This window comes from Rhipicephalus microplus, chromosome 1 (assembly GCF_043290135.1).
Source record: "Rhipicephalus microplus isolate Deutch F79 chromosome 1, USDA_Rmic, whole genome shotgun sequence".
Taxonomy (NCBI): Eukaryota; Metazoa; Arthropoda; class Arachnida; order Ixodida; family Ixodidae; genus Rhipicephalus; species Rhipicephalus microplus.
The window spans coordinates 68,163,686-68,189,408 of NC_134700.1; the positions used below are offsets into that span (position 1 = coordinate 68,163,686).

The following is a 25,723-nucleotide window of genomic DNA, read 5'->3' on the forward strand; positions in this document are numbered from 1 at the left end:
AGCACTTAGTCGGACGTGTTCCCCTCGGAAAAATGCCGGTGATTGATGTGCCCTTCCAACGTGTAGCGATTGAGATAATCGGTCCACTATCACCGACATCGACCAAAGAAAACCGTTTCATTTTAACAATGGTCGACTGCATAACGCGATATCCCGACGCTGTTGCATTACCAAGCATAGAAACAGAGACGATAGCAGAAGCGTTGGTGCAAATGTTCTCGCGGGTTGGAATACCACGAGAAATCGTGAGCGACCACAGAAGGTCATTCACATCACGCTTAATGCAGGAAGTGAGCAGACTACTGCCTTTCCGACAGTTGCCAACTACCCCATACCACCCTATGGCAAATGGTCTTGTGGAGCGCTTCAATGGTACATTAAAGCAAATGATATGGCGCATGTGCCACGAAAGTCCGAAGAACTGGGACAGATACTTGGCACCATTATTATTTGCATACAGAGAGGTGCCTCAGTCAAGCATCGGCTTTTTGCCGTTTGACCTCCTTTATGGTCGATACATTAGAGGCCCAATGTCCATACTGAAGGAATTATGGACGCGAAAAACCTTGGATCCCCAAACGAAGACTACGTACGGCTACGTAATGGAGCTTCGCGATCGTTTGTATGAGACGTGTCAAATTGCGCACGAAGAGCTGCAGAAAGCCAAGCTGTCACAAAAGAAATACAGTCGACTCTCATTAATTCAAACTCGAAGGGACCCCTGGATTTTGTTTGAATTATCAGGCTGTTTGAATTATCAGAAGTTCTCATATATGCGACTCTGGGTAAGGTGACAGCACAAATTATGATCAGACATCTATATTCACACTTTTAAGCATCTCTAGATCCTAACTACACAAAAACAGAGAGCGGTGCATGTATGGTCAACAAGTTTATTGACTATCTACTGCTGACTAGACCTTTTAAAAAAATCATGGATGGTCAACTGCTTATTTGCCACATGCACATTTAGCACAAAGCTCTCGATGCCAGTAAGTGCTGCCAGTTGATTCTGAGAGTTTTCTGTTGTTGTCAGAAATTTTCTCACTTTAGCAATGTACTGGAAAGCCTGTGCAGTTGTCACATTTTCCACTTCCGGTTCTTCTTCACTTTCACTGCTGTGTTGTGCTGGCAGCACCTCTGCCACCAAGTCATCGAGTGTGTCCTCCCTGCACACGCACAGGTTATCATCAGTAGCTGCATAACTGTCGAGGTCGGCAGCTATGTTGTGCGCTTTTAGAGCAGACAGCACTTGGCTTTCATCGTCGCCCTCAGTCTGCAAGCAGTCAGATGAAGTGGCGATGCTGCAGCCAGGTATGCGGAAGGCATGCTCGAAGCAGTTCCTTATTGTTGCTGATGTGACAGCCTTCCATGCGTCGGCGAGCATGCCCAACGATGAGAGTAGTGTGACACTGTAAGGCATGGAATTGTCCATACATATCAGCATTCTCTTGAGCAGTATTTTCCGGTAATTAAGCTTCAAGCATTTGATTACTTCTTGATCCAGGGGCTGGAGGACAGCTGTAGTGTTAGGAGGCAGAAATTCAAGGCGAATTGCTTCCAGCCCCTCCACGTCGCCGTGCGCAGGGCAGTTATCAACAATGAGCAAAATTTTCCTTTTCGCTCGCTTCATTTGCCCATCCAGTTTGCGGATCCAACCCTCGAACAGAGCTTGCGTCATCCAGGCTCGCGTGTTTCCGTCATATGCAACTGGGAGCGTTCGGACGCCTTTAAAGCACCTGGGACGCTTTGACTTGCCCACAACGAAGAGTTCTGGCTTGTGACTTCCGTCCATATTGGCGCAAACCATGACGGTTCACCGTTCTTTGCTCAGCTTTCCGCCAGTGCAACGCTCTCCCTTGCGACACAAGGTTTGATCGGGCAGGCACTTAAAAAACAGCCCCATTTCGTCGGCATTATATACATCAGCCGGGGAGTATTCAAGCAGCAGGCTTTGAAGTCTAGTCTGCCGCCAGTCAGAAGAAACAGCTTCATCGACCACTGCTGCTTCACCACTCACTGTTTTGAAGGAGAGAGCGTGGCGTTCCTTGAACCGAGAAATCCAGCCATCGCTGCACTTGAAATCTTCAATTCCCAAGCGCAAGGAAAGTTCTTCAGCTTTCTCTCGTAGGATTGGCCCATTTATCGGTAAATTGGAGCTCCGTGCGCGCTTGAGCCAAAGAAGCACGGCGTTTTCGAGATCCGGGTACGCAGCTTCCCTAAGCCTCTTCCGATCGGGAGCGAAGCGGCTCGCGTTATTCTGCAGCTTGTCTTTGGCTTTCAGAATGGTTGTGAGAGTACTTTTGGTTATTCCATACTTCAGTGCCACTTCCGTCTTCTTTACCCCAGCGTCGACTTCTTGGATAGCGGCCAATTTCTCTTTTAGGGGTAGTGTCCGATATTTTCCTCGCGGTGACATGGTCGATCGAAAAATGCGCAGCACGTAAGAAAGACGGGCAAACCTGTACGCATTCTGTGGGCAGGTCACGTGCTTCGGAGTCGGCCGGCGCCACCGGCACGCCGGAAAAGCAGAGATAAGCCGCGAGCCAGCTTCGTAACCACCGGGCCGTTTTTGTTTTTCGTTTTTTTTTTCCACCGCGGCGCGGAATGCTGAGAAATGATTGTGTGGCAAAACCTTTTCCCTTGAAGTTTTAAGGCGCTTATTTTTCAATATCAGACTATTATGATAATCATAAGCACGCAAATTTTCAAATATTGCCGGCAAATCAGCAGAAATTTTCCGGTATGGACAGGCAGAAAATACGAATTAACCGAATGACGAAGTTTGAATTAAGCGGCTTTTAAATACATTGAAAGCATAGCGAGCCAACCAAAATTTTGAATTTTGTATGAATTAACCGAAAGTTCGAATTATCAGAGTTTGAATTATCGCGAGTCTACTGTACTACGATCGCAAAGCAAAGCCTCGTCAGCTCTGCGTCGGAGACAAGGTATTACTACTACTACCTTCCGACAGCAACAAACTGATTCTCACTTGGAAAGGCCCCTTCACTGTACTAGAAAAGCGGAGCGAGATCGACTATGTCATTGATCTAGGAATTCGAACCAGTTTGTTCCAAATCAACCTCCTTAAGAAGTACGAGGAGAGATCACCTTTGACAGACACGGTGGACCGCGTGGCTGTCACGGTACAAACGGAACAACCGGAAGAAGAACCGGAACTACCGCTGCTCGCGCTTCACCAGAATGAGATCTATCATGACGTCAAGGTGTCCGACAACTTGGACGTGAACCAGAAGGCAGAGATAGAGAAGATTCTATCAGACTACCAAGATATCTTCTCAGACGTTCCGGGAAAGACTAACTTGGTAGAGTGCAAGATCATGACAACATCTGTGCTCGTGAACGTATGCCAGTACCCGATACCCTTTGGTGTTCAATAGGCGGTAGAGGAAGAAGTACAGCAGATGCTGGCGCAGGGAATTATCGAACCGTCAGACTCACCTTACCAGTCGCCAATCGTCGTAGTAAAAAAGAAAGACGGCAGCATGCGCTTATGCATTGATTTCCGACAGTTGAACAGAGTGGTCGTAATGCATAATGAGCCTATTTCACGAGTGGACATGATGTTCGCAAACTTAGGAAAGGCTCGCTATTTCTCTAAATTTGATTTTACAAAGGGGTACTGGCACGTCCCAATGCACAAAGACTCGAAACGCATGACAGCCTTCATGTCAATGTCGGGCCTTTACCAGTTCCGTTTTATGCCTTTCGGCATCAAAACAGCGCCAGCAGTGTTCACGAGACTCATGAGAAAAGTTGTGGCTGGCATTTCGCACGTACATCATTACTTCGATGATGTTCTTATAGCCACAGACACATGAGAGACGCACCTTGCCACGCTCGAAAGTTTTTTCCGACAAGTACGGCGTGGACATCTCACAATCAAGCCATCTAAGAGTGAAGTTGGTTCAACGATGATGAAGTTCTTGGGCCACATCGTGGGACATGGGGTCTTGCGGCCGCAACTTGAAATGCTTGAAAAGATACAAGCTGCAAAAAGACCTCATACAAAGAAAGAAGTCCGTTTTTTTCTCGGTCTCACGGGGTACTACCGAGACTTGGTACCCAACTATTCCCACGTGTCTCATCCCTCAACAGAGCTCACTCGGAAGCGTGCTCCGAACAAGGTAATATGGGAACAACGTCACCAGGAGGCATTTGACGAGCTTCAACGATTGCTGTCTACTGGTCCAATCTTGAGGTCTCCCGACTTGGAGAAGACATTTGTTCTGCGCACAGACGCATCTTCAACCAGTGTGGGAGCCGTGCTCATGCAGAACTATGACGGAGTTCTCCATCCCGTCGCCTACGCAAGCAGAAAGCTCCTTCAACGGGAGACACGGTACTCAACCGTAGAGCGAAAAGGGCTTGTGCTCGTGTGGGCTGTCCGAAAATTCCACATTTATCCCTTCGGCAAGCTGTTTGTATTGCAGAGCGATCACCAGCCGCTGGCCAACATCTACTCGGCCAAGCACACAAATAGCCGAATTCTGCGTTGAAGTCTGACACTTATGGAATACGACTTCACTGTGGAATATATCAAAGGAAGTGACAACGTTGGAGCTGAGTACAGAGCCGAGTGTAGACTTAAAGCGTTACGCACATGTAAGCTTTTATTTATTTCTTTCTGAACACTTTGTGAACTCTTTGTGAACTCCAAGTAAACTCCGTGAACTGCGTGTAAACCAACTTGTGAATGTGCGTGAAAAAAAAAACCTGTTAACATGCGCACACTTTCCGCCTTTCAAGCAGTGAACATTCTCTATCCTCATGCTTAGAAAAGTTGTTGAAGAGGAACAACTTTCTAAAGTGGGGGGTAAAATGTCACGTGTAAATATCGCAAAAACGTCGACGCAGACAACCGAGCACTGAGGGACAAAGAAGAAGAGCGCGGTGACACGGGTGGCACGGGTGGCACGAGGCGCGCCCGCAGTGTTCGGGCCAAGGCGTGCAATTCCGAGCTCAGACGAGCGAGACGTTCTGCCAGGCGAGACGCGGGCGTGTGGACGGAGGACCACGGAGCCGGGTGAGGTCCAGGGTGGCCGAGGATCCAGGTGCCAGGGGAGTTGCTGGCTGAATCGAGGATCGCCGAGCGATGCCGAGCCGTACCAAGTGACACGCCAGACTCGGACGTGGGCCGCGAGCTCACGAGCTCTGCACCCGAGGGTACCCGGCTGTGCACTGGCCAAGGCGAGGAACGCCAGTGACTGAGCTGCCGCACCGCAGCTGTGGCGAGCAGCATTTCAGCACGGCACAGACGGTGCTGTGCTGGCCAGAACCCGCACGTGGAACCGCAACGCCCGGGAGGTGATCAAGAGCTCAAAAACGAGGTCCGAGGTCGCGTTGGTCCAGGCATCTCCGCCACCGCTGCTCGAGAGTCGCGAGTCCACAGGACTATTCTTCCTCGTGTGCCGTGGTGGTCGTCCCGATGGCGCCCACATCACTGACTTTTTATATCCCTTCTTTTGTATGTAAACGTTTGAACACGTCTCCCTGTCTGTTTCCTGCCCCGCTGCACAGTAGTGGAAGTGCTCGAACCGTCCTAAACATCACAATGCCCTTGAATCGTAGGACGCTCGTCGAGCAGAGTCTCGTTACCACTCCGTTCATTGACAGCGTCTGCTGATGCACCTGTCATTTCTGGATTGATCGTTTCACCAGAATGCCGAACAGCGTGATTCCGGTTAGGCAAGCGTGCAGCCACACGTTGATGCATAACATCGATAAGCATGCCTTCTGTTGATGACTCGGACACACACCTGCGTCGCACCTCCTCTGCATTGTCCACTGGGTCGCGATAGCTTGTGGACGGCCGAAGATCCAGGGTGACTTCGTTACCGTGCCGACTTGCTGGGGGTTTTCGTGAATGCCAAGGAATACATGGTCGGTGCTTTCGTTTTCCAAAAGCAAGCGCAGTCGTGCGTTTCCTGTGAAACGTGCTATTCATCGACACAAACCACGTCTGAAACTTCCAAAGAACCTCCTCGGCACAAAGAGCTGAGTCGGTCATGCGTCCGGCAATTGGCAACTGTTTGAGCAGAAGGCACAGGAGAACTCGAGGATCGGGGGGCTGTGCAGAATTATCGTCTCGTAAAGACGGTTTGCATGACAGTGCCGAGGCCGATCGCAAAAGAAGCATACAGAGAACGTTTGCAACAAAAAAATCGGAGCAGACAAGTCGCGCGGGCCCCGGGCGGCGGCTGCACCATGCGTGGGAGATGAGCATATGAGCGTGCACACCAGCCAATAGCAACCACTTCACTTGTTTCCCCTCGCCACGAAAAAGTGCGCACTCCGTCCAATTGTAGCTCGGCGTTTGAAAAGTGGGAAACTGGAGTACCCCGCGAGCTACCTAATCACAAGCCAGTTATGCCTCAACCACACCCTTGTTGTCGCCGCTGATGGGGGGGGGGGGGGGGGGGGGGGAAGCAAGAAATCACGAACAAAACGTGACCAAAATGGCGGCGCTCAGTTGAGCGGGGGAGAAACGGGAGAAAAATATTTTTGACGATCGCACGCTCCTCCGGTGCTGCCTCGCCTAGCTAAATAGCTTATTTGAGGTACTTTTAGTGCGAATACGAAACTGATATTTACAGCGGACGTAGTTTATAGATTACACTGACCAAATATACTGTTTTCTAAAAATATACTTTTTTGTCTTTTTTTTCGGAGGCCACGTCCCCCCTTAAAACAAGCAGAGCACAGGAGATGCAGATAAAACAAGCTGTAGACCAAATAGGCACTAACTTCAAGCTTGCGAATGCATGATGCTTCCGAAATTCAATGTGCTAAAAAAAATAATAACGTCCAAAGACCTGCGTTGGCAACGAAATGAATGCAAAAGGGAGGGAGAGGGTAGAGTCGCGTTTTCTTTTTATGTGTCTTTCGTGCTACACCCAATAATGGGGGGAGTCAAACAAAAAAACACCATCGCGGAAGTTCGATAGCTACTTCCAAACTATGCCAAATCACAATCGAAATTTCTCATGCTGAAAGACGCCGATCATTCAATTTCACAGGCACACACCCAATTTTAGGACATCGCAATCTAATTGCAAACGAACATTGCAATACTACATGTGCCATGCTCGTTTTTAATAATGATACTCATGCGTTGCCTTCAAGTGTGGCCACCACAAAGAGTTTTACTGATTCCGTACTTACTGCAACTTAGATTGCACGCGAATGCTGCCGAAATGCAACCAACACTGATTAGGCCTAGCCAGGCATTCAGTACATTGTGGCGGGAATTTTCACCAAGAAATGAAGATCGGCTGTCGAAAAGATCGCACTCAAGCAATGAACTAAGAGCAGTGTTCGTGATACGAAGTTTAAGTAAAGGACGACACAAGCCCTCCAAGCTCACTTAAGGGGGGACGCGGCTTTGGGATCGCGAAAAATGGCAAAAAAATCGATTTCTTGAAACTCAAGTTTTCAGTTTCTGGAACCCTTTTTCTATCTGGTTCCAAAATATCTACACTGAAAACCGCGCAGAAGTGCTTCGGAAAATTCGTTTCACCCACCTAGGTAGTAAAAAATTTTTCTGGAAATGGCGAGAAAACGGCGATATTCAAAAAATAATAGCTTCGCTATGCTTGGGCCGGGAGCCGGCTTCTTGGGCTCATCGGAAAGAGCATTTCTCCGTGTTTAACTTTCCCGTCTCAGCTGGCTCCTCCCTTTAACAAAAAGCGAGCAAAAAGCAAATGTTTGAAGGTCATTTTGAGGCCTTTGATTGGCCGTGGCCGCCATGTTGCCTCAGCTCGCCTCGCCATTGGCCCGATGCTCGCTCCGGGAGATCATCGTCTGCTGCTTGTGCGTCGCGAGGACATGGCTCTCGAAAATCGCCACTTCGTGACGTGTTCACGGCTTGATAATCACTTAAGATATAACTAGCTTTAGTTACAAGCAATAAGCGGATGCGCGATCAGGTTACTACGAGCGTCAGCGCGGTCTACGAGCGCCGCGCGTCATTGAAGTCGTCTTTAGCCCTAACTCCGCCGACTGCGGGCAGGAACGACGCGCTAGCGCATCCGTGGCGACGTGCTTCTTCGCAAGCAACTAAGCTGTAAGCGGCGGCACGATCTGATTACTACGCGTGGCCGCACCGGATGCACGATCAGATTACTACGAGTGGGCGTGCGGCGGTCTACGAGTGCGGCGCGTCATCGGAGTTGGCTTTAGGCCTAACTCCGCTGACAGCGAGACTGCGGGCAGGAACGACGCGCAAGCGCACTCTTGGTGAGGTGCTTCTTCGCAAGGAATGTACCACATCACTCGCTAGCTCCTCTGAATATTGTACGGGCATTTTACGCATCGGCAGCGGACAACACAGTCAAGCTTGTCACCCCCCCCCCCCCCCCTCACTGCCAAGGATTGCTCGGAACAGCGGCTAGCAGTTTCGCGCGTCGTCATTCAAAAATGCGATGCCAAGTGCAGTGCGTGCCGATTTTTTTGTCTTCGTAGTTACACATTTCGCGCATCGTCATCGAACGCCGCCGGCAAGTGCATTACGCGCCGGCTGCACTGTCCACGCGGCCGCACACCCCACGGTCATATGGAGTGCCGTCAGTAAGCTTTTATGATGCGATTCAGACGTGCTTGGAGCCGTGCTTGATATCGCCACGAACTTCTATGAATGTTCCGAGGTTAATGAATTGCTGTAGATTAGAGTTTCCGCGACCGGCTGTATGATGATGCGTTTCACGGCTAGAGCGGCGAAAGAGCATATGTGAATCAAGGGCACGAATTTTTATATGCCCGTTTCGTGTCATTAATTATACTGCTAGAAATTCCCGCGCCACCAGTCTTCTGCCCATAACTTTGTTATTTAGAAAGAAGGCATAGGCCGTCATGGTGTGATCCATTTTTCTGATGCAATAAACTTCTCTCCAAATAAAAAAAAAGTTCAGTGAATATTTGTAATCAAGAACTTAATTACGCTAATTACAACTCAAGCACAAAAAAAGTATGTTTAATAATTTCAGTATAAGGGTTTATTCAATTACAATCTTTTCTGTCATACCTATCACACCACTCCTTCATACAAAGAACTTGGTTTGAAATTCATACTTGTTTTTGTAACTCATAAAAAGGAGTAAATCATGAAAAGAAGTCAAATATCACAAGACAAACCTGAGATCACAATTTTTAGGTGTCTTAGAGACGTAAAGAAAAGTTGAAACTTTAAACGCAGCTTTCTCAATACTGTTTTTTTTTTTTTTTTGACATTATGCTCAGCCCCTCCACATGGTTCAATGAAGAAATAATTTGTTTCTTGTAAAGTATTCGTGGTATCGCTTCAAAATTTTTATGGAAGCACTGTGAGGTTATTCTTAGTGTCTGTGCCAATTTTCATCAATATCCAACGAGAAACAAAAAAGTTCATTGAAAAAAAGCCTGTCGAAAACTTCGACCGGCTTTTTCTCACAAGTGTGTTTTGGACATTGTGCATTGCTCGTGGAAAGAGTAGCACGAGAATGACTGGACCAATGTTGATTCAGTTTTTTTTTCCCTGAATCCCTGAACACTGCTTGTGGGTACAGCAATCTTCAATTTCTGTTTTGTGGCCCTGTTATTTTTCTAGACGATGATTTGTCCGTGCCATTGTTTCTGACTATGTGTGTCGGCAGCCATGATGATCTCTAAAAAAAAAGTGAGAACTTACTAAAAAATTCCGATAGTGTCATACCCTGTAGCTTTCTTTTGAGTAAAGATCAACATCATTCGCAGCTTCCTGGCATGTTTTGTTGCAGCGCTAAACTTTCCACGAGCAGACCATGTACCGTAATTACTCGAATCTAACGCGCACCTTTTTTCCGGTTAAGCGAGTTCATAAATCGCATGCGCGTTAGAATCGAGTACGAACAAAAAATTACGGTCAATCTATTGCCATCGCAAATCCAAAATGGCCGCCCCCTACGTGCGTCGGCTATTTCTGCCTATGTGTTTACCATGTGCGGCACTTCGTACGTGTGCTGAGGAGTTCGTCATCTAGTAGTGCATTAGCATCGACGACGTGAAAGGGCCGACTCCAAAAACTCAAGTGCACCACGATGCCGCTTTTAAAAGAAAAGTCATCGCGTGTGCAGAAACAGACGGAAGTCGGGCCGCATCGCGGTCGTTCCCGAAACGTGCGTGCGGGAGCGGCGGAAACAAAATCAGAAGATTGTCGACAGCAAAGCTTCACGCAAAGGCTTCAGTGAGCCACAGCAGGGTCGGTTTCCGCAAATTAAAGAGCAGCTCCGCGAGTATGTGCTTGAGGAGCGAGCGGCACAGCGGCCCGTGACGACAGAACTGCTCTAAGTGCGGGCTATGCAATTAGTCTTAGAAAAAAGTCTAATGCGGAGCCAGTTTAAAGCGAGCAGGTGCTGGCTAATTAACTATATGAAGAGGAAAGGCTCTTCCCTTCGAAGGGAAACATGCATATGCGAAAACTTTTGCGGAGAAGTACGATGAAAAGCTTTACAGTTTTCAGAGGTTCGTCCTAAACTTGCGGCGCAACAACGGCTACCTGCTTGGGCAAATCTGGAATGCCGATCAGACGCCTCTTTACTTCGACATGCCTGGCACCACAACCGTCGAGAAGAAGGGGGCAAAGCAAGTTCGCGTGCTGACATCGGTCCACGGTAAAACTACAGTGACGGCAATGCTCTGTTACACGTCAGATGGGCACAAGCTTCGCCCGTACCTCATATTTAAATGGAAGACAATCCCGAAAGGAATCGTTTTTTCGAGTGGTGTGATCGAGCGGGCCAGCGAAAAAAAATGGGTGCGCGTTGCAATCGATGTCTTACGTTTTTTTTTTTTTTTTTCGCGGTGGAAATCGGGTGCGCGTTACAATCGAGGGCGCGGTAGAATCGAGTAAATACGGTAATTGGATCGTGTAGCATTATGTAACTTGAGAACTACTGTAGCTATCATGATGAAACTGCATATTTCCCTATTCTAAACACTTATGAGTAAGCATGCCAAATTTCATTGCTGTAGATCAACAAATAAAAAAGTTTATTTTCAAAGCCACCTCCCCCCTTAAGACTGCACTAGGGCACCAAAGGCGGAAACTCGCGTCATAAAACCATAAAGCTTTAGAACTTACAAACGAGGTAGCAAAGGTGATATCTGTAAATAGCTCAGTACCAACACTTTTCCCGACAGAAAACTAAGACCAAAAGTAAACTCTTAGCGCAGTTGATAAGGACGAGATTATACATGCCATGTTGAGCTGCATGCGGCCAGCAATTAGCCGAAGCCGTACTGTAGCTGCACCAGCACCGATGCAAAGCCTTATCCGTAACCTCGGCAACCACCCTCCTCCTTCACTTGGCGAGCCCATGTAGCGTGCTGTGGTCTTTTTTTTTCCTATCTTTTTTTCTTTTTCTGTCCCTCACTTTTCGTCCCCTCCTCCTCAGTAACGACCTTGTCGCTCACTCTCCAGCAGCGCACACCTCCTTTCAAAAGTGCACTGCCTGCCGCATTTGTCACAAAAATTTTTCAGCAATTGCATTTCTTTCATCCTGAAGAACTGCACAATAAGCGGTAGGTGTATACATGGGGTACTATGGAAGGGTAAGCGAGAGTTAAAAAAAGCCAGGTTGTAACCAGTCCTGCACTATACAGTCAAACCCTTTTAAAGAGACGCTGATATAAGAGACAAATGGATATAAGAGACACCAGTATGCCAACAGTAAAATACAGGGAATAGGAAAATGCATCTGAGGTCCCCTGCTTATAAGAGACATCTCGTATAAAAGACCGGAATTGCTGCCCGGAGCATGCCTCTTATGCAGGAATTAACTGTAAACGATTACATTATAAGTGGTCTGCACTTTAGTAGAGGTACATTAATGCCAGCAGTGAGACTAGTTGATTAGCTCATTGTTGTGTTTTTGTGAACATGTGCATTAACTCTTTCGTTACCACGCCTATTCAAATCCATCACCAGTGATCGACGCTTTTGGATCATCTACTTTGGCATGTTAAATTTCTTTATCCTGCACCTAGCACTTTCTAATAGTTAGTGCAGCCACTCAACTTTCAGAATCAATTTGAATTTGCCCATTTTGGCAACATAGTGATTTTTGACTGACCTTAGCGCGGACTAATGTACGTGTATTCTTAAAAAAGTGCACTAGGCTGGGGAACTTGACATAAGTGCGTAACCCTTTTGTTATGCTACAGCAGCATCGAAGTTCTGAATGAAAAGAAACTTTGCAAGCCAAATATCGAATTTAAGTGTCAGCTTCCCTATTTGACTAGTTGAGCAGTGATAAATGCCACAAATTTTTGCCAGATATTCAATAGAGAGCTGTTTTTAGTAGTTGGGGAAAATTTGTTCAGCAAAAAGTATTCACAAAAATCCGCTGCGCATTTAAAGTGTCGAGGTGGCCTTCTCTGACAGTTTCCAGCAGCTTTGGTTTTGCTGGCATTGTTATATCAGATGCAAGGTCGCATCTAGTGTCCCTAGACGCTCGTATGACATCGTTGTCATGCACGCATGGGTGCGCACCAGTGCTTCAGAAAACATGCACTGCTTGAAACTGTCTTGCAACCCCACCTGATTTGAGTGAGGACGAGTTTAGAGTTCGATGATGACAGCACCTCAGGTTCAAATTTTATGGAGACCATGTTTTGTGTCAGCCAGAGACATCCACATCCTTTCATGGGTTTGTTTTGTTTACGGCCTCAAGTTGTCTCTTCCAACGCAAGTGCATAGCTGCTGAGCCTTGTGCACAATTTTATAGCTACTCTGGTTACATGCGTGATCCATACTTCGCTGGGGCGCGCGGTGTGCTGGCAATGGCTGCAGAGCTTCTCCTAACAGCAAGAAGGCCCCCGGAGACCATCTAGACGTTGACTACAGAGCAGCGCGAAACAATTTAGAACTGTGCGCGATACTGTCCTTGCTTTAATATGATATGCGCAAAAATGCAGACATATGCTTGGATGCATGTATCGGAACGCTAACCTATGCTGAGTGAGGTGGCACATGGAAAGAGGCGACGCTAGATGAATTAGCCAAGTTCATAAGACGTGCCATTTATAGAGTCATTATTCACATCATAGTTATCCACCTAAGTTGCAACACCTGGAGACTCTTATCGCAAGAAAACAAGAATTTACTGAGAAAGTGTACAAGTACACTTGTGTGTCACGAAAAACCATGCAATGCTTCACTGCATAGCATGAGCAACGAAGCAGCCCCTCTGTTCAGATTTTCTTTGTCTATGTGAAGAGAAACATTTTGTACAAAACATTCATTACTTTTTTATACTGTTCCTGGGTCATTTATCTACCAAATGTATATACTGAATTTTCTTTTTTTTTTTTCCATATATAGGTCTTTTCATTCTACTGTTTACCAGCTGGCAACCAAAAATTCCACTTTTCACATTGTTGTTCATTGCAAAATATTTTTGTTGCTCTACAACATATATTTTGGGGAAAGCACATTTCACCGTGCAAAGTTTGGTATGATGCAATGCATGATGGAGTACTTTTCAAACTGGCAAAAACGATCTTCCCTAGACATATGAAAAACAACCATTTTCGCACGGTAACGAAAGAGTTAAGTTTATTTCCCTCAATGAAAGCAATGTTACATTAAATGGCGCTGCATGCTAAAAACAGAATGGCGTCTATTGTTCAACATAAACTTAGTTATTTAGCTAGTTACGATACCTCAAAGGCCCCAGTGAAATGGTTTTATTTACAAAGGGTTAAAGGTGTAAATGCTCAATCGCTGCTTGGAAATTGAGGATACTGGGATGGTGCACGTCACGAGAAAGGCCATTCCCATCTTGTGCTGTCTTGATAAAAAAGGATGATTCACATTTTCTGGGTCCCTTAAGGTTCCGTTTAATGAGTCTACTGTAGTTTGACATTAAATGGGTGCCACTTTGTTTCGACAGTGCACAAGAAAGAGTCGATTAGAAAGGATTCAGAAAAAAGTTGCTAGTTCATTGTTCATAGCCGCGTAGTTGCACTTATTGTATGTTATAGTTATCTTGAATTTGGGGAAACAAGGTAAATAGCACTGAAAGGTTGTGTGAAGAACAAAGCACGATATCACTAATGGCCGATAAATATGACACTGTGCTAAAACTATCTTTGGTGAGATGTTAGCAATAAGTCCAGAATGTTGGATGAGTGTTTTGTATTTGATGATATGTGAGGTTTAACGTCCTAAAACTACCATATGATTACGAGAAATGCCGTGGTGGAGGACTCTGGAAATTTTGACCACCTGGGTTCTTTAACGTGCACCCAAATCAGAGCATATGGGCCAACAACATTTTCACCTCCATTGAAAATGCAGCCGCCGCAGCCGGGATTCGATCTTGCAACCTGTGGGGACAGCAGCCGAGTACCTTAGCCACTAGACCACCGCAACGGGTCGACTGTTCTGTATGTTGCATCAATTTAGAGACGAATTGTAATAGGCGACAGTTAAACAAGAGTTTAAGAAGTCACTTTCAGCGTTGTGTTTTGAAAACATAGCCTGCCCCTCCCTTCCGGGAGGGCTTTTTTTTTTCTTTTTTCTCAGAAACAGGTGACAACCATATTACTAAGAGATGAAGTAAGGTGTATAATTCTAGCGCGAAACCGATATTCCTAATGGCAGTTCCAATTACGCAGCAATCCCGTTTCGGAGATTCTTGTTTACTTAGATTCTACTGTACTACCAGGGTGTTATGAGACATTTTATAGCTGACGCTCTTTTGTAACAGTGTCAACAGAAATTACTCTGGACTCTACTTTCGACCAAAAGCAATCGGAACCAACAAGAACGTGTACCAGAAATTAAAGCTACGTGCACCACTCCACCAAATTTGAAGTAGCCAACCAATTTTTTTTTAGGCGCTTGCAGTTACTTGCACCACTGCGACCAACTACCACTAAGATTATTTATGTGATAAAACAGACTGACAAAGCCCATGTTTAACCAATGCATAGTGGTGACCAAAAACCACAACACCAAAGTAGAGTGTGGCAAAACAGCGCAAATGGTGGGACAAAGAGTATGCAGGACACAACCCAGCGTTGTGCCCCAGTATATTCTTCATCTAGTCACTCGTGCTGTTTCACCACAATGCACATGAACGAATTAGCCCCCCTAAAAACTTTGCGTCAAAGTAGAGATCCTTGAATAGAACAGGGCACCTTTTCTTATGCTATACAGATTCTTTAAACAAAAGAACGAAGTCACGCTCCTGTCGTTTTTTCGCCAAACTCTGCATTGAGTTGGAGATATTTTGTTACAGCTAAAATAGAATTGATTGGAGTAAACAAAACAAATACTAATAAATTAACTTTTGATTACTGGCTTGATGGCACCTGTTAATATAGAGAAGCTGTAATTTGTGACAGTTTATAACATACTTGTTTCGCATGCTCACTTGAGGCAATCTTTTGTCTCTCTCTCTCTCTGGCGACAAGCTTTTGGGGAGCTGGCTTAGATTAGAGTACTAAATATTGTAAACAGTAAGGACAGCCACTGGAACTGTCCAGAGGCATGCACATTAAAGACCAGCTGCAGTGCACCTTCACAGGGATGTGCATCCCTATAAAGAGCAGCCGTCCAGTCGACCCTCTTACCTTGGGAGGCTTGCAGGCTGTCACGGCCCTGGCTGTGGTGGGGCTGTCCGGCCGCACTTCCCCAACCACTGCACTTTCTTCAGCTTCCGAATACTTGCCACCCACGCATGGCTCAAATGGTAGATGGCGGCCCCTGACAACAGATATGTGGTCGTGATTACTCTTGAAAAGCTAATTTGCCTCCACTTGGTAAGAGGGTGGTCAGAATAGATTGGAATGAATGGCTGTGTTCTCATCCATATGCTTCACTCTGAATCACAGTGGCAGCATTTTATTTAAAATTATCAATATCAGGGATATTTTTCTGCTACAAAACAATATGAAATTTTAAAATCACTTTCCCATGTTAAGGCCCTATTTTCGTTCGGTAATTTTTTATGAAATGCTAATAGTACTTGTTATTGACAAGCTATTAATAGTTCATTGTAGAAAGTGCGCAATCATCTTACTGTTAAGAGAACCCACCCTGGCAACTTCACGCAAGTTTGTTGCTCCTTGAACACAACAGTGTTCACAGGAAAGTGTGCAAAGTAACGAGTAGTCGTCACACAAAGAATCCGCCTCAACCAACATTTTAACAAGGAGACATTAATTTCCAAGCTAAAGCTTTTGTTGTTTTTCGTCTTTTGAGTTTTATTTCTTTTTTTTATATATAAACAGCTTCAAAGACACCTAAATGATGCATTCACAGAACTGCAATGAGAATCCAGTACTCCTCTTATGACCCTCTCTGTGAGTGAAAAATACCTATTCAAAAGGTGTACTCTCGCTCGCATTTGATTTTATGAACTGCCCAATATTCCAGACATTTTCCCATTCCCTCGAGGGTCCGGGAAATTGGACGTCGACAGTGGAAAGGCTCAAAGCGCCTGCAGTCTTGGCAGGAAGTGTTTCGTATTTAATAAACTCATGCACACTATGTGAGCCCCTGAGGACCTTACCGAAGGGGGACCGCCGTTTCCCAGGAACTGGTTGATGACTCACTGCCGCTGCCCTGTGAAGGAGACCGCCTTGTCTCGTGACCAGCACAGTTGGTCTGCTCGTGCAGTGTGTCCAAGAGGAGCGTCAGGAACTCTTGGCAGTCATGCTGAGAACACACAATTATCATCAGCATTGTACTTGCATGCAATGCAGTAAAGCATTATGGGAAGCTGATCTAGTCAGTAAAGTGATGTTCAGTGAGCTGGATGATTCACACTTCAGCTGATTCAATTAAAAGCAGGGCACTCATTTAAAAAAGTTACTCTGCCCCTCCAAAACGAGATCTAATGCTCTACTTAATGGGACACTAAAGAGAAACAATGAGTAATTTTAGATTGATAAACTAAGAATTCTAATGTCATGAGTTCATTGTTAGTGGAGAAAATCAAGGTGGAAGTTTAACTTGCAAAGTTTAAGGACTTTCGCCCCGACCGCAAACTTAAATGCACGGACACTACAGACAACACTTCGCGGGCCTTGCGGGCCATGATCGCCGCAGGCTATTTCGGATTTTTTGCGGAGGGGCCGCGAACGGCGACTCGCATTACGACGCACGCGCAGTGGCAGTGACCGCACCACAAGGGCTCGCGGTGCGCTATTCTACTTCCGCCTGTGATGCAAGAAATTCCACAATGTATTTTTCGAATTTCCGCGACATTGGCTCAATGAAAATTTCTGAAACTTCATAGGCTAGGTCTATGGCACCTGCAGATTACAATGTACTAAAAGTTTATCACTTAGAAGCTATGTAGGACCCAGTAGACTCCATCGAAATTCCATGGCGTCACAGGGTTCGGTGTGGGGAATCTCAAGGTGGCGTCTCCACCCGCAGTTTCTTTTTGCACGTTTTATCACTTACCAAGTATCGTGTCACGGTAAGAGCATTGTTTTCAGGATTGTGAAATTGTACTTTACTAATACGCAAGAAAGCATATTGCTCTTTGTGTTCTGTATGCTTCACATGAATATCGTTTGGAAGGGCTTGATTTCTGCAATTCCAAGGTGCAGCAGCAGATTGTGGCAATGGAAACAGGCAGACTAAGCTATTGCTTAGACATATCTAGTAATGCAACAACAGCACCATTCAGAAGCTCTTACTTTGGTCAACTGTTCAGCCCTAAAAGGGCCCCTCACTGAGCCCCTCAAACAAATTTTAGTAAGCTTGTGGCAGTAGTTGTGTGTCTCATGAAGAGCATTATGCCACAGGAACTTTTTCCAATCGGTTCGTTACAAGCTGAAAAAAAAAATGGCTTCGTATCTGCATGTTTATCTGCAAATGTCATGGAAAGACGACAGTCTTGCGTGTGGAGAGAGTGAACAATTTCTTTGATCTTCTGCGAAGAAAATCAGTGAATGGTATTCTGGAGGCGCTGCGTTAGAGTGCCTCGAGCGTGCAGCGAAGGCGAACGAGCGCATCAAGTCACGTCACACGTGAGACATGAGCGCCATCTGGCAGTTTTCTTGCAAAACGAAGCGCGTGGCTCTGAGACGGGTGTGCGCACACGTCTCAAAGAGGATAAGGTGTAGAACGCAAGGCAACGGGTAGGTGCCACCACCGTCTCGTCTTGGCAAAGCGTTGGAAACACTCGCCTTTCCGTGCAAGCGTTGCATGGTCAGCGCAGCGTGATAAGCGCTACGGTCCTTAAAATTACAAATGCATGCCTTTTCTAGTATAAGATGCACATGCAGGATATATACGTGTTGTTATGGTGCCTCAGACATGCGCAATAATTGCTTATTAATTGACAATTGCACAAGTATGAACGCTAAAGCTTGAGCAACATAGGTGGGCGCTGCGGATGGGGTCGACCGTTTTAAGTACCCGGTGCCTTTAAGAGTGGACAAACAGAAATGTACAGACAGACAGACAAACCAAATTTTTTGCGTCGAAGGTCCTCAAGAAAGACTACCGTTTTTAAAAACAGTATTTTAAAGCAGCGTGAAACCATGATGTGAAGAGGCGAGCTCGAAATACTTGCCACTCCCCCCGCGCTGTCTTCGCAAGCCAAACCCCTTCCCCACCTTCTCTAACATCTGAGCGAGAGTAACCTGTCATGAGTACGTCAGGGCACATGCGCATGGCGAGCCCGGGCAAGTCCAAGCACGCATGCAACGTTGTTTTGCTGACCAGCATTATTTTGTAGTCTACTGCCTCGCCGATCATCAGGCTTGCAACCTATTACCAGCATGAAAACGGCGACATTTCACTGGCATTAGAGTGGCAGTATCATGAGCCAGTGCCACATTATTGTTTACTTGGACATGGTAGAATACATTAGCATAATGAGTGCATGAATGAGCCAGAACATCACTTGCATTTCCAAAACTCACGCCAGAGCTCGATGTGTTAACCGCATAGCACCACGGGGACACAAACACTTGCGAAAGGAAGGCAGATTAGCCCTGCATATTGCTGCAGTTCAGGAAAAAATATGAAAAACATGTACACATTTCTATTGTGCGCCTGACTACAGTCGCTGACCGATTCTTCGGACCTAGCGGGGACCGAAAAAAAGTCCAAAAACTAACAGTCCGAAAAATTCGTTTTTGTCAGAAATATGAACTTTACTGCATCAAGCAGGCTTAAAAAAGTCCATGATTCTGCCTTGTCTGATACTACGCTTGGGAGCAGTTTGGTGCGCCCGTATTTGCACCAAGGTGACATCGTCACTGCAAATGCTCGACAAAAAAGTCACCGCAGTGGCGATCTTCGCTGCCGACAGCTGCAGGCGATCATCGTTGTCATCATCCGAACCACTCTCCGGCTGCAGCACAACCTGGCGAAGAATTTATTCGTCTGTGGGCTCCGTGCACGAAATTGTCATTGTCCCCACGAGCGAAGTCTTTAAATAGGGAGTTTTAGAATAACGTTTGCAGGCGCTGCAAGCGTTGAGGGTATAGCAGACGCATTACGAGTTTTAGAATGGAGTTTGCTCCCCTAGGGAAAAGTTTAGGAACTTTTGCCCCAACCGCAAACTCAAATGCACAGAAGCTACAGACAACACTTCGCGGGCCTCGCGGGCCGTGATCGCCGCAGGCTATTTCGGATTTTCTGCGGGCGGGCCGCGAACGGCGACTCGCGTTACGACGCATGCGCAGTGGCAGCGACCGAGCCACAAGGGCTTGCGGTGCGCTATTCTAAAGCTCCCTAATGTCATTGTGACAGGCACATTCACTTTATCCCTGCACAGTTACGCCTCCTCCATGTGCAGTGCGTTGACAACACCACTGACCGCTATGGCTGACCGAAGGCGAAAAAATGGTGCCGTGCCGCGTTTTCTAAAGCAGACACGGCCTCCGAAACTTTAAATATGACGTTTGCTTTTTTAAAGGTGAGAAGTAGACACGAAGCGCAAGCCGTAAGAAAGTGTGCGTGTGCCACCTCTTGTTTAGTCATCTTGGGGGCAGGAAAGGCACTTTAAAATAAAGCCACTAAGCTTAGTGAAGTCAGCAGAGAATCCAACATGGCGGAGTTCATACAGGTTCGTGGCGCAGCTCAAAACAAGTGATTTAGTCCGAAAAATCCAACTTTCGGGGGCAAATTCATCCGAACAATCGGTCCAAAAAATGCATTAGCCCTATGGAAACCCTGACGGTGTACTTTTGAAGTCCGAAATATCCAACAGATCCGAATTTTTGAAGTTCGAAAAATCGGTCGGCGACTGTACTTGTCAAGTTCTAATCATCTATTCAAACAACAAATTGCACAAACTACACATGTGTCGAAAAATTTTTGCCATGTCATGTGCTACTGTTGGCGACGTCAAGAGCACTGTTGTCTACATAGAGAATCGGCACCCCAGCACTACCGTCTACATAGGGCAATTTCATCGTGTACGTCATCTCCTCATTCTCAGGTCATAAGCATGCAAGAAAAAGGACAAGCTGCGTGCAGCTTGAAACTCAACCTATTTTCGTGGCGTGTATCATTGCAAATTATGACAGATGAAATTGCAAGCACCCAGTGTATGAATTGCGCTCATCTGCTCAAAAAATGTAGTTGATCCCCCTATATTGAAATCGATATGACATGAAAATGAAACATGCTTTACAGAGGTAGTTGAGCATTTATTGTGCATTCTTTCAGCAACAGCAACAAATTGCAAAGCCACGTTAGAAATGGCAAGCAGCTTGAAACTTGCAGCGCACACCTCAAGCAGAAAGCACGCACGAAATCAGTAGGCTTGTGCGAATAGCGAATTTTAGGTTCTAATCGAATTCAAAGCGAACAGTGATTTCAGTCGATTAATTTGGAATCGAATGCGAATAGTGCATATGTAACATGTTATACAGAAAAAAGGGCATATTTTTCATTAAACAATTAACATGCACAGTATATTTAAATATTAAAACAAGGTTTATATGCACATGCCATTTTTTAATCTTTCATTCAAGGTAAGTCGAAACAACATTGCATAGTAACAGGATTTTACTTTCGGTAGGATACGAGTGATAACCTGTAATATGTAACATTTTAAAATTTATTATACTTAGAACATATAAGTGATCATAACAAGCTTTTATGCTGTAGAAAAAATGATGAATTGATTTGAGGTGAATATGTTCATTTTGAAAGGCCCTGCAACACTTTTTCAAGTAGCCATGAAATGGATTAACTAAAAGAGCTTACTGCCACACCACTTTTATGCCGCAAAAACTTTAACTGAGGTGCGCGAAAAAATTTAAACACAAAATGGAGAGACCTAGACACAGTGCACGCCTCACAAAGATTTAGAATCTGTCCAGTACGAGTGGAGTTAGAAAGATTTGTGACACGCTGGAATTCGCTTTCTCTCTTGCCTCGTCCTGATGAAAGCATTGAAAGCTAAGCAGAGAGGGATGGCACGGGCAAAGAAAATACCTCACACGTGCATTGTGACCATAAGCATTTCTTTTTTTCTTAAATACGCAGCTTTTCAGTGCAATTGCACACCTGTGTGTGGACAAGTAGCGGCCTCCTGCAGTGACCCCAGAATGACCAAGCGCATCATGCTCAAATCAGCCAATCGCTGTGACAAGTAATTTTTAAGCTTGTGGCATCATTTGCCGAGAAAAGAGCGCAAAGTTCATGTAACTTTGAGAATTTATTATGAATACCAGGCCCCGTGCTGTGCTATATTTGGCTCGCTTGTTCTCAATAGCCTCGACCACCAATCGGCAGCATTTTTGGACCACGCTCGGAAAGTGTTGCAGGGCCCCTTCAAATTTGAAGGAGGGCTTTGCGGCAGAGCAGATTTACCCTAAAAATGGTGCTTTCACGAAATAACACCTTTACAATGCAGTGAAAGTACTTTTACACACGGTTACATGCAGATTATTACACCCCTACTCGTTTATTGGGAATACTTAGAAATTTTCAATAATTTACATTTGAATACCTGCCCAAGCATAGAAATGAGCACACACCGGACGAGCACGGACTAAAAACTGTCATAGCTTAGCACTTCAAGCGTGCGGTTCAAACAGAAAGAAAGACACACGAAAGTAGCGTAGAAGTATATGCAGGAGAAGCGCGAACAACTGTCACAATTCTTCCCACGTCGTGTGTCAGCAGCGCGCTCATTCGTAAACGCCGCTGTGGCAGTGAGCGAAGTGGCCTTCGTCCTCTCCCGAATTACAAATCTAATAAGCGCACGTAGGAGAGACCACGCTTCATGGAGACGGCACTTCGTGGAGGTTACAACCTTTAGAGAGCGCCCAACGCTTGTCGCACCATCTGGCCACTGATAACGCAAAACGCGCTAAAGTTTCAAAGCTCCGAGGACTGCCAAACGGTGTATGGTTTATATATTGTTATGACCTCGCTACTCATCGCAACGAAAGATCACCACAGCTTCAGGCTTAGCGAGCCACAGGGCCGCATCTCCCTCACCTGCTCACGTGTAGTGTACAGCTCCGCGCGCGCTCAACTATCAAAGCGTTTAGCACGGCACAGCAAAACAGACAGTGTTCTTAACAACAAAACACACAAACACTTTAGTGCATCTGGTGGCACCCCAACCTGCAGTACAATGGCTTGCCATTAGAACTCCAGACAACGTGCATTCTGCGGCTTGGTAATTAGCATTGCACACTAATAATCGAGAGGTTGCTGGTTCGATTTTGCACGACAGATTCTTGCGTTCCGTTTTTTTTTTTTTCTTTGCAATCTCCTGGTATATATTTTTCAATGTCACTTCCTTGATGAAAGAACCGTAAAAGCTCACACGTAGCTCAGACCCGCATATAGTTAAAGGTGTACTTCGAAGATAGCAAATGCGAGAAAAAGTTTTCACCCGAATATAGCCTGAGTAAAATGAAAAAATGCATTTATTGACACACTTCATTTATCGTCGTCGTCGGACGCACTCTTTTCCGAAGCCGCACATCACATCACACATCCATCCCACAGCACATCACCCTCAGTGCCATCAAGTGCGTTCAAAATCGAGCACTTTTTGTACGCGCAGTGAACGAGCGTCTCAGGAATGCAGGCCCAAGCCAAGACTATCCATGAGCACAGAATCGCTGGCGAGACCCGTTTCAGGCGTCCGGCAGGGGTCACTTCTGGTTCTCCGGAGCTCATCCACTCCGCGTACAGGCCTTTGACATGGTCCTTAAATGGCTTATTAAGGCACACATCACGCGGCTGCAGCAGTATGTCATCCAGGGGATGACGACGAGCTCGGTGCGGAAGTCGCGCTGCAGTCGCTTTAAGGGGGAAGAGGCACTTAGCCATCAGGCATCTTATTATTTAAGTTAGGGTGATGAAAACTTATGAGATGGTGTATTTACATGTGCAGATGTCAAATATGAACTCAGTTTTTATGTACCTCTTACCGTTCAGATGTCAAATATGAACTCAGTTTTTATGTACCTCTTACCGTTTTGTTTTTAATTAGTATTCATTGATTAAAAGCTTTTTTGATCACCTTATCAGTACATTGGCTGTACTGATCTTGCCGAATTAAATATCATTGCATTCTACCATTAGCAAAGAGTGCAAAAAGCAATTTTCATGGCTCTAGCTTTCCCACAACAAAAGTTATGAAGCTTAGAATTTTATCCTTCCATTATCAAGGAACGATAATTTTTGCATTTTATTTTTTCTAAAAATTTATGGTGTCCTATAGTTGCATATGGCACTTTCTTGCACTCACTACGCATTCAGCTTCTCAGCAAGACAAAAATTATCAAATTCCAGTGTACCAAAGCTGAGAAGCACTTGTCAGAAGAATGAAAGGTGGCCACAAAACTGAAACTGAGAAAATGGCAAAAACAAAGCTCTGTATATTCAAGGAATTCTACACAAAGAAAAATGCTCCTATTTGCATATAAATGCCTCAGAAAGCACTAGGGCAGTTGTCTTTGTCACACTTTTGTCGTTGCCGCCGCTTTGCGTGTTGCAGGAACCTGAAAGATGCTGAACGCTTCCGCTCAGCACTCATGATCCGACGAGAACCTTTCTCTTCTGCCCGTCGCTCCCTCATGGAATTTTGCTCTAGCTGAAGTTCTTTGAGGATACGTGTGGAGGCTTTATTATTCCTGAATTGAAGCGCATCACGGCCTCAGCAACTACAGTCTCAACAGCTATGAGTGAAGTATGCTTCTCTTTAGGAATTAGAGACCATATGACAGAATAGAGTGCCTCATTTGCATTTTTTGTCTTGCCTCTTTGGCAGAGTTTTAGCAGCTCCTTGTCACAAAGTCGCTCGTAGACTGGAAGTAGTGCATCACGGACATTTTGTGGGAAGTTGTAGGTTGTTATGCCAGCGAGTCCTCGTCAAACGTCCGTGCCTCGGAAAAAGGCAATCTGGGTCAAGGCCAGCCCGCAGTCTGCCTGGCGCGATCACCTCGACGGCGTGAACACGCGCGGCGCCCTCTGGCCCATGTGCAGTGAGTCAGCGGCGCACGTGACAGCGAGCCGGCGGCCGCGTGTCTGGTGGTCTGACGCATGGCGCGGCGGCCCCCATTGGCGGAATCTGCCCGGACGACCAGCGGCGCTTCTGATTGGACATTTTGGTTGGACCCGGTGTAAATAAAAGAAGCCCTGCGGCGCGTCGCGATCGGCGGTCCTATGTGAGAGGCGTCCCCGTGTCGGAGTGCCGACATGTGTGTGAGTCAGCGGTCTTAGGCGAAAGGCTGACCTATGTGTTAGAGAGGAGAGTTCGGCTCTTCGAGTCTCTGTCGGCCCCAGTGCCGAAATTGTAACGCCTCTGTAAATATGCTGTACATAAACCTTGTTTAACTCACCGTCGTCTCGTCCGCTCGTCTTATCAGCTCTGCGCAGAAGCAGTCGCGAGCTGATAAACATACGCTACCAAACGGCTGGTGACCTTCCCGGCGGAGTTGAAAGCAGTGGCGCCTCCGGGGCCGTGTTGGCGTCGCCGTCTTTCGCAACAGTGGTGGCTTCGGCGGGATCGGTCCGTCGTTTCGCAACAGTGGTGGCAGCGGTGGGATTTCGGAGGTGGCTTCGCAACAGTGGTTGGCAGCTGCGGGATCGGCCGGCGTCAGCGACATCGATGCGGTGAGTGCCTGATGTTTTCCCCTCAGTTCACCAGACTACTCTAGCTCAGGTTGTAGTAGTTTAGAGAAGGGCTGTGTGAAGCATTAGAGTGAGCTTTGATCGTTTCAAGCAAAGTCGAAGTGCTTTGAAACCAAAGTTAATGCGGAGGGGGTAAACACGGGAGAGTGAAAAGTTGCTTGCGCGTCTTGCTAGTTGACTTATAGTGGGTACGGCAAAGGGGCAAACAGCAAGAGGCTAGTGTGAACGATGGAGAACCTTAAAGTGAAGGAACTCATCGAAATTTGTGAGGAACTCGGCATTACTTTGGGCCGTGCGAAACGAAAGCAAGCGATCCTTGAGATCATGAAGGATGAGGGAGTGTCGGCTGAGGAAGTCGATGAGGCCTGGGTGGATATTAAAGCACGCCGTGAGGAGGCTGAAAGGTGAGAAGTAGAAGCTCGCGAAGAAGCTGAAAGGCGCGAAGCTCGCGAAGAGGCTGAAAGGCGCGAAGCTCGCGAACGTGAAGAAGCTGAAAGGCGCGAAGCTCGCGAAGAAGCTGAAAGGCGCGAAGCTCGCGAACGTGAACAAGCTGAAAGGCGCGAAGCTCGCGAAGAAGCTGAAAGGCGCGAACGTCGCGAG

At 46.3% G+C, this 25,723-nt stretch overlaps 1 protein-coding gene across 7 annotated transcripts in view; it reads right to left on the reverse strand.

Moving 5' to 3' along the window:
• LOC119178743 (uncharacterized) overlaps positions 1-25,723 on the reverse strand; it is a 168,873-nt gene that overhangs the window by 102,527 nt on the left and 40,623 nt on the right. For all 7 annotated transcript variants that reach the window (XM_075875543.1, XM_075875630.1, XM_075875588.1 and 4 more), the window contains exons 5-6: positions 16,560-16,705; positions 15,619-15,751 (exon numbers count right to left, since the gene is read on the reverse strand). In XM_075875543.1, the coding sequence (XP_075731658.1) occupies positions 15,619-15,751; positions 16,560-16,705 (279 nt within the window). The remainder of the gene's footprint in view (positions 1-15,618; positions 15,752-16,559; positions 16,706-25,723) is intronic.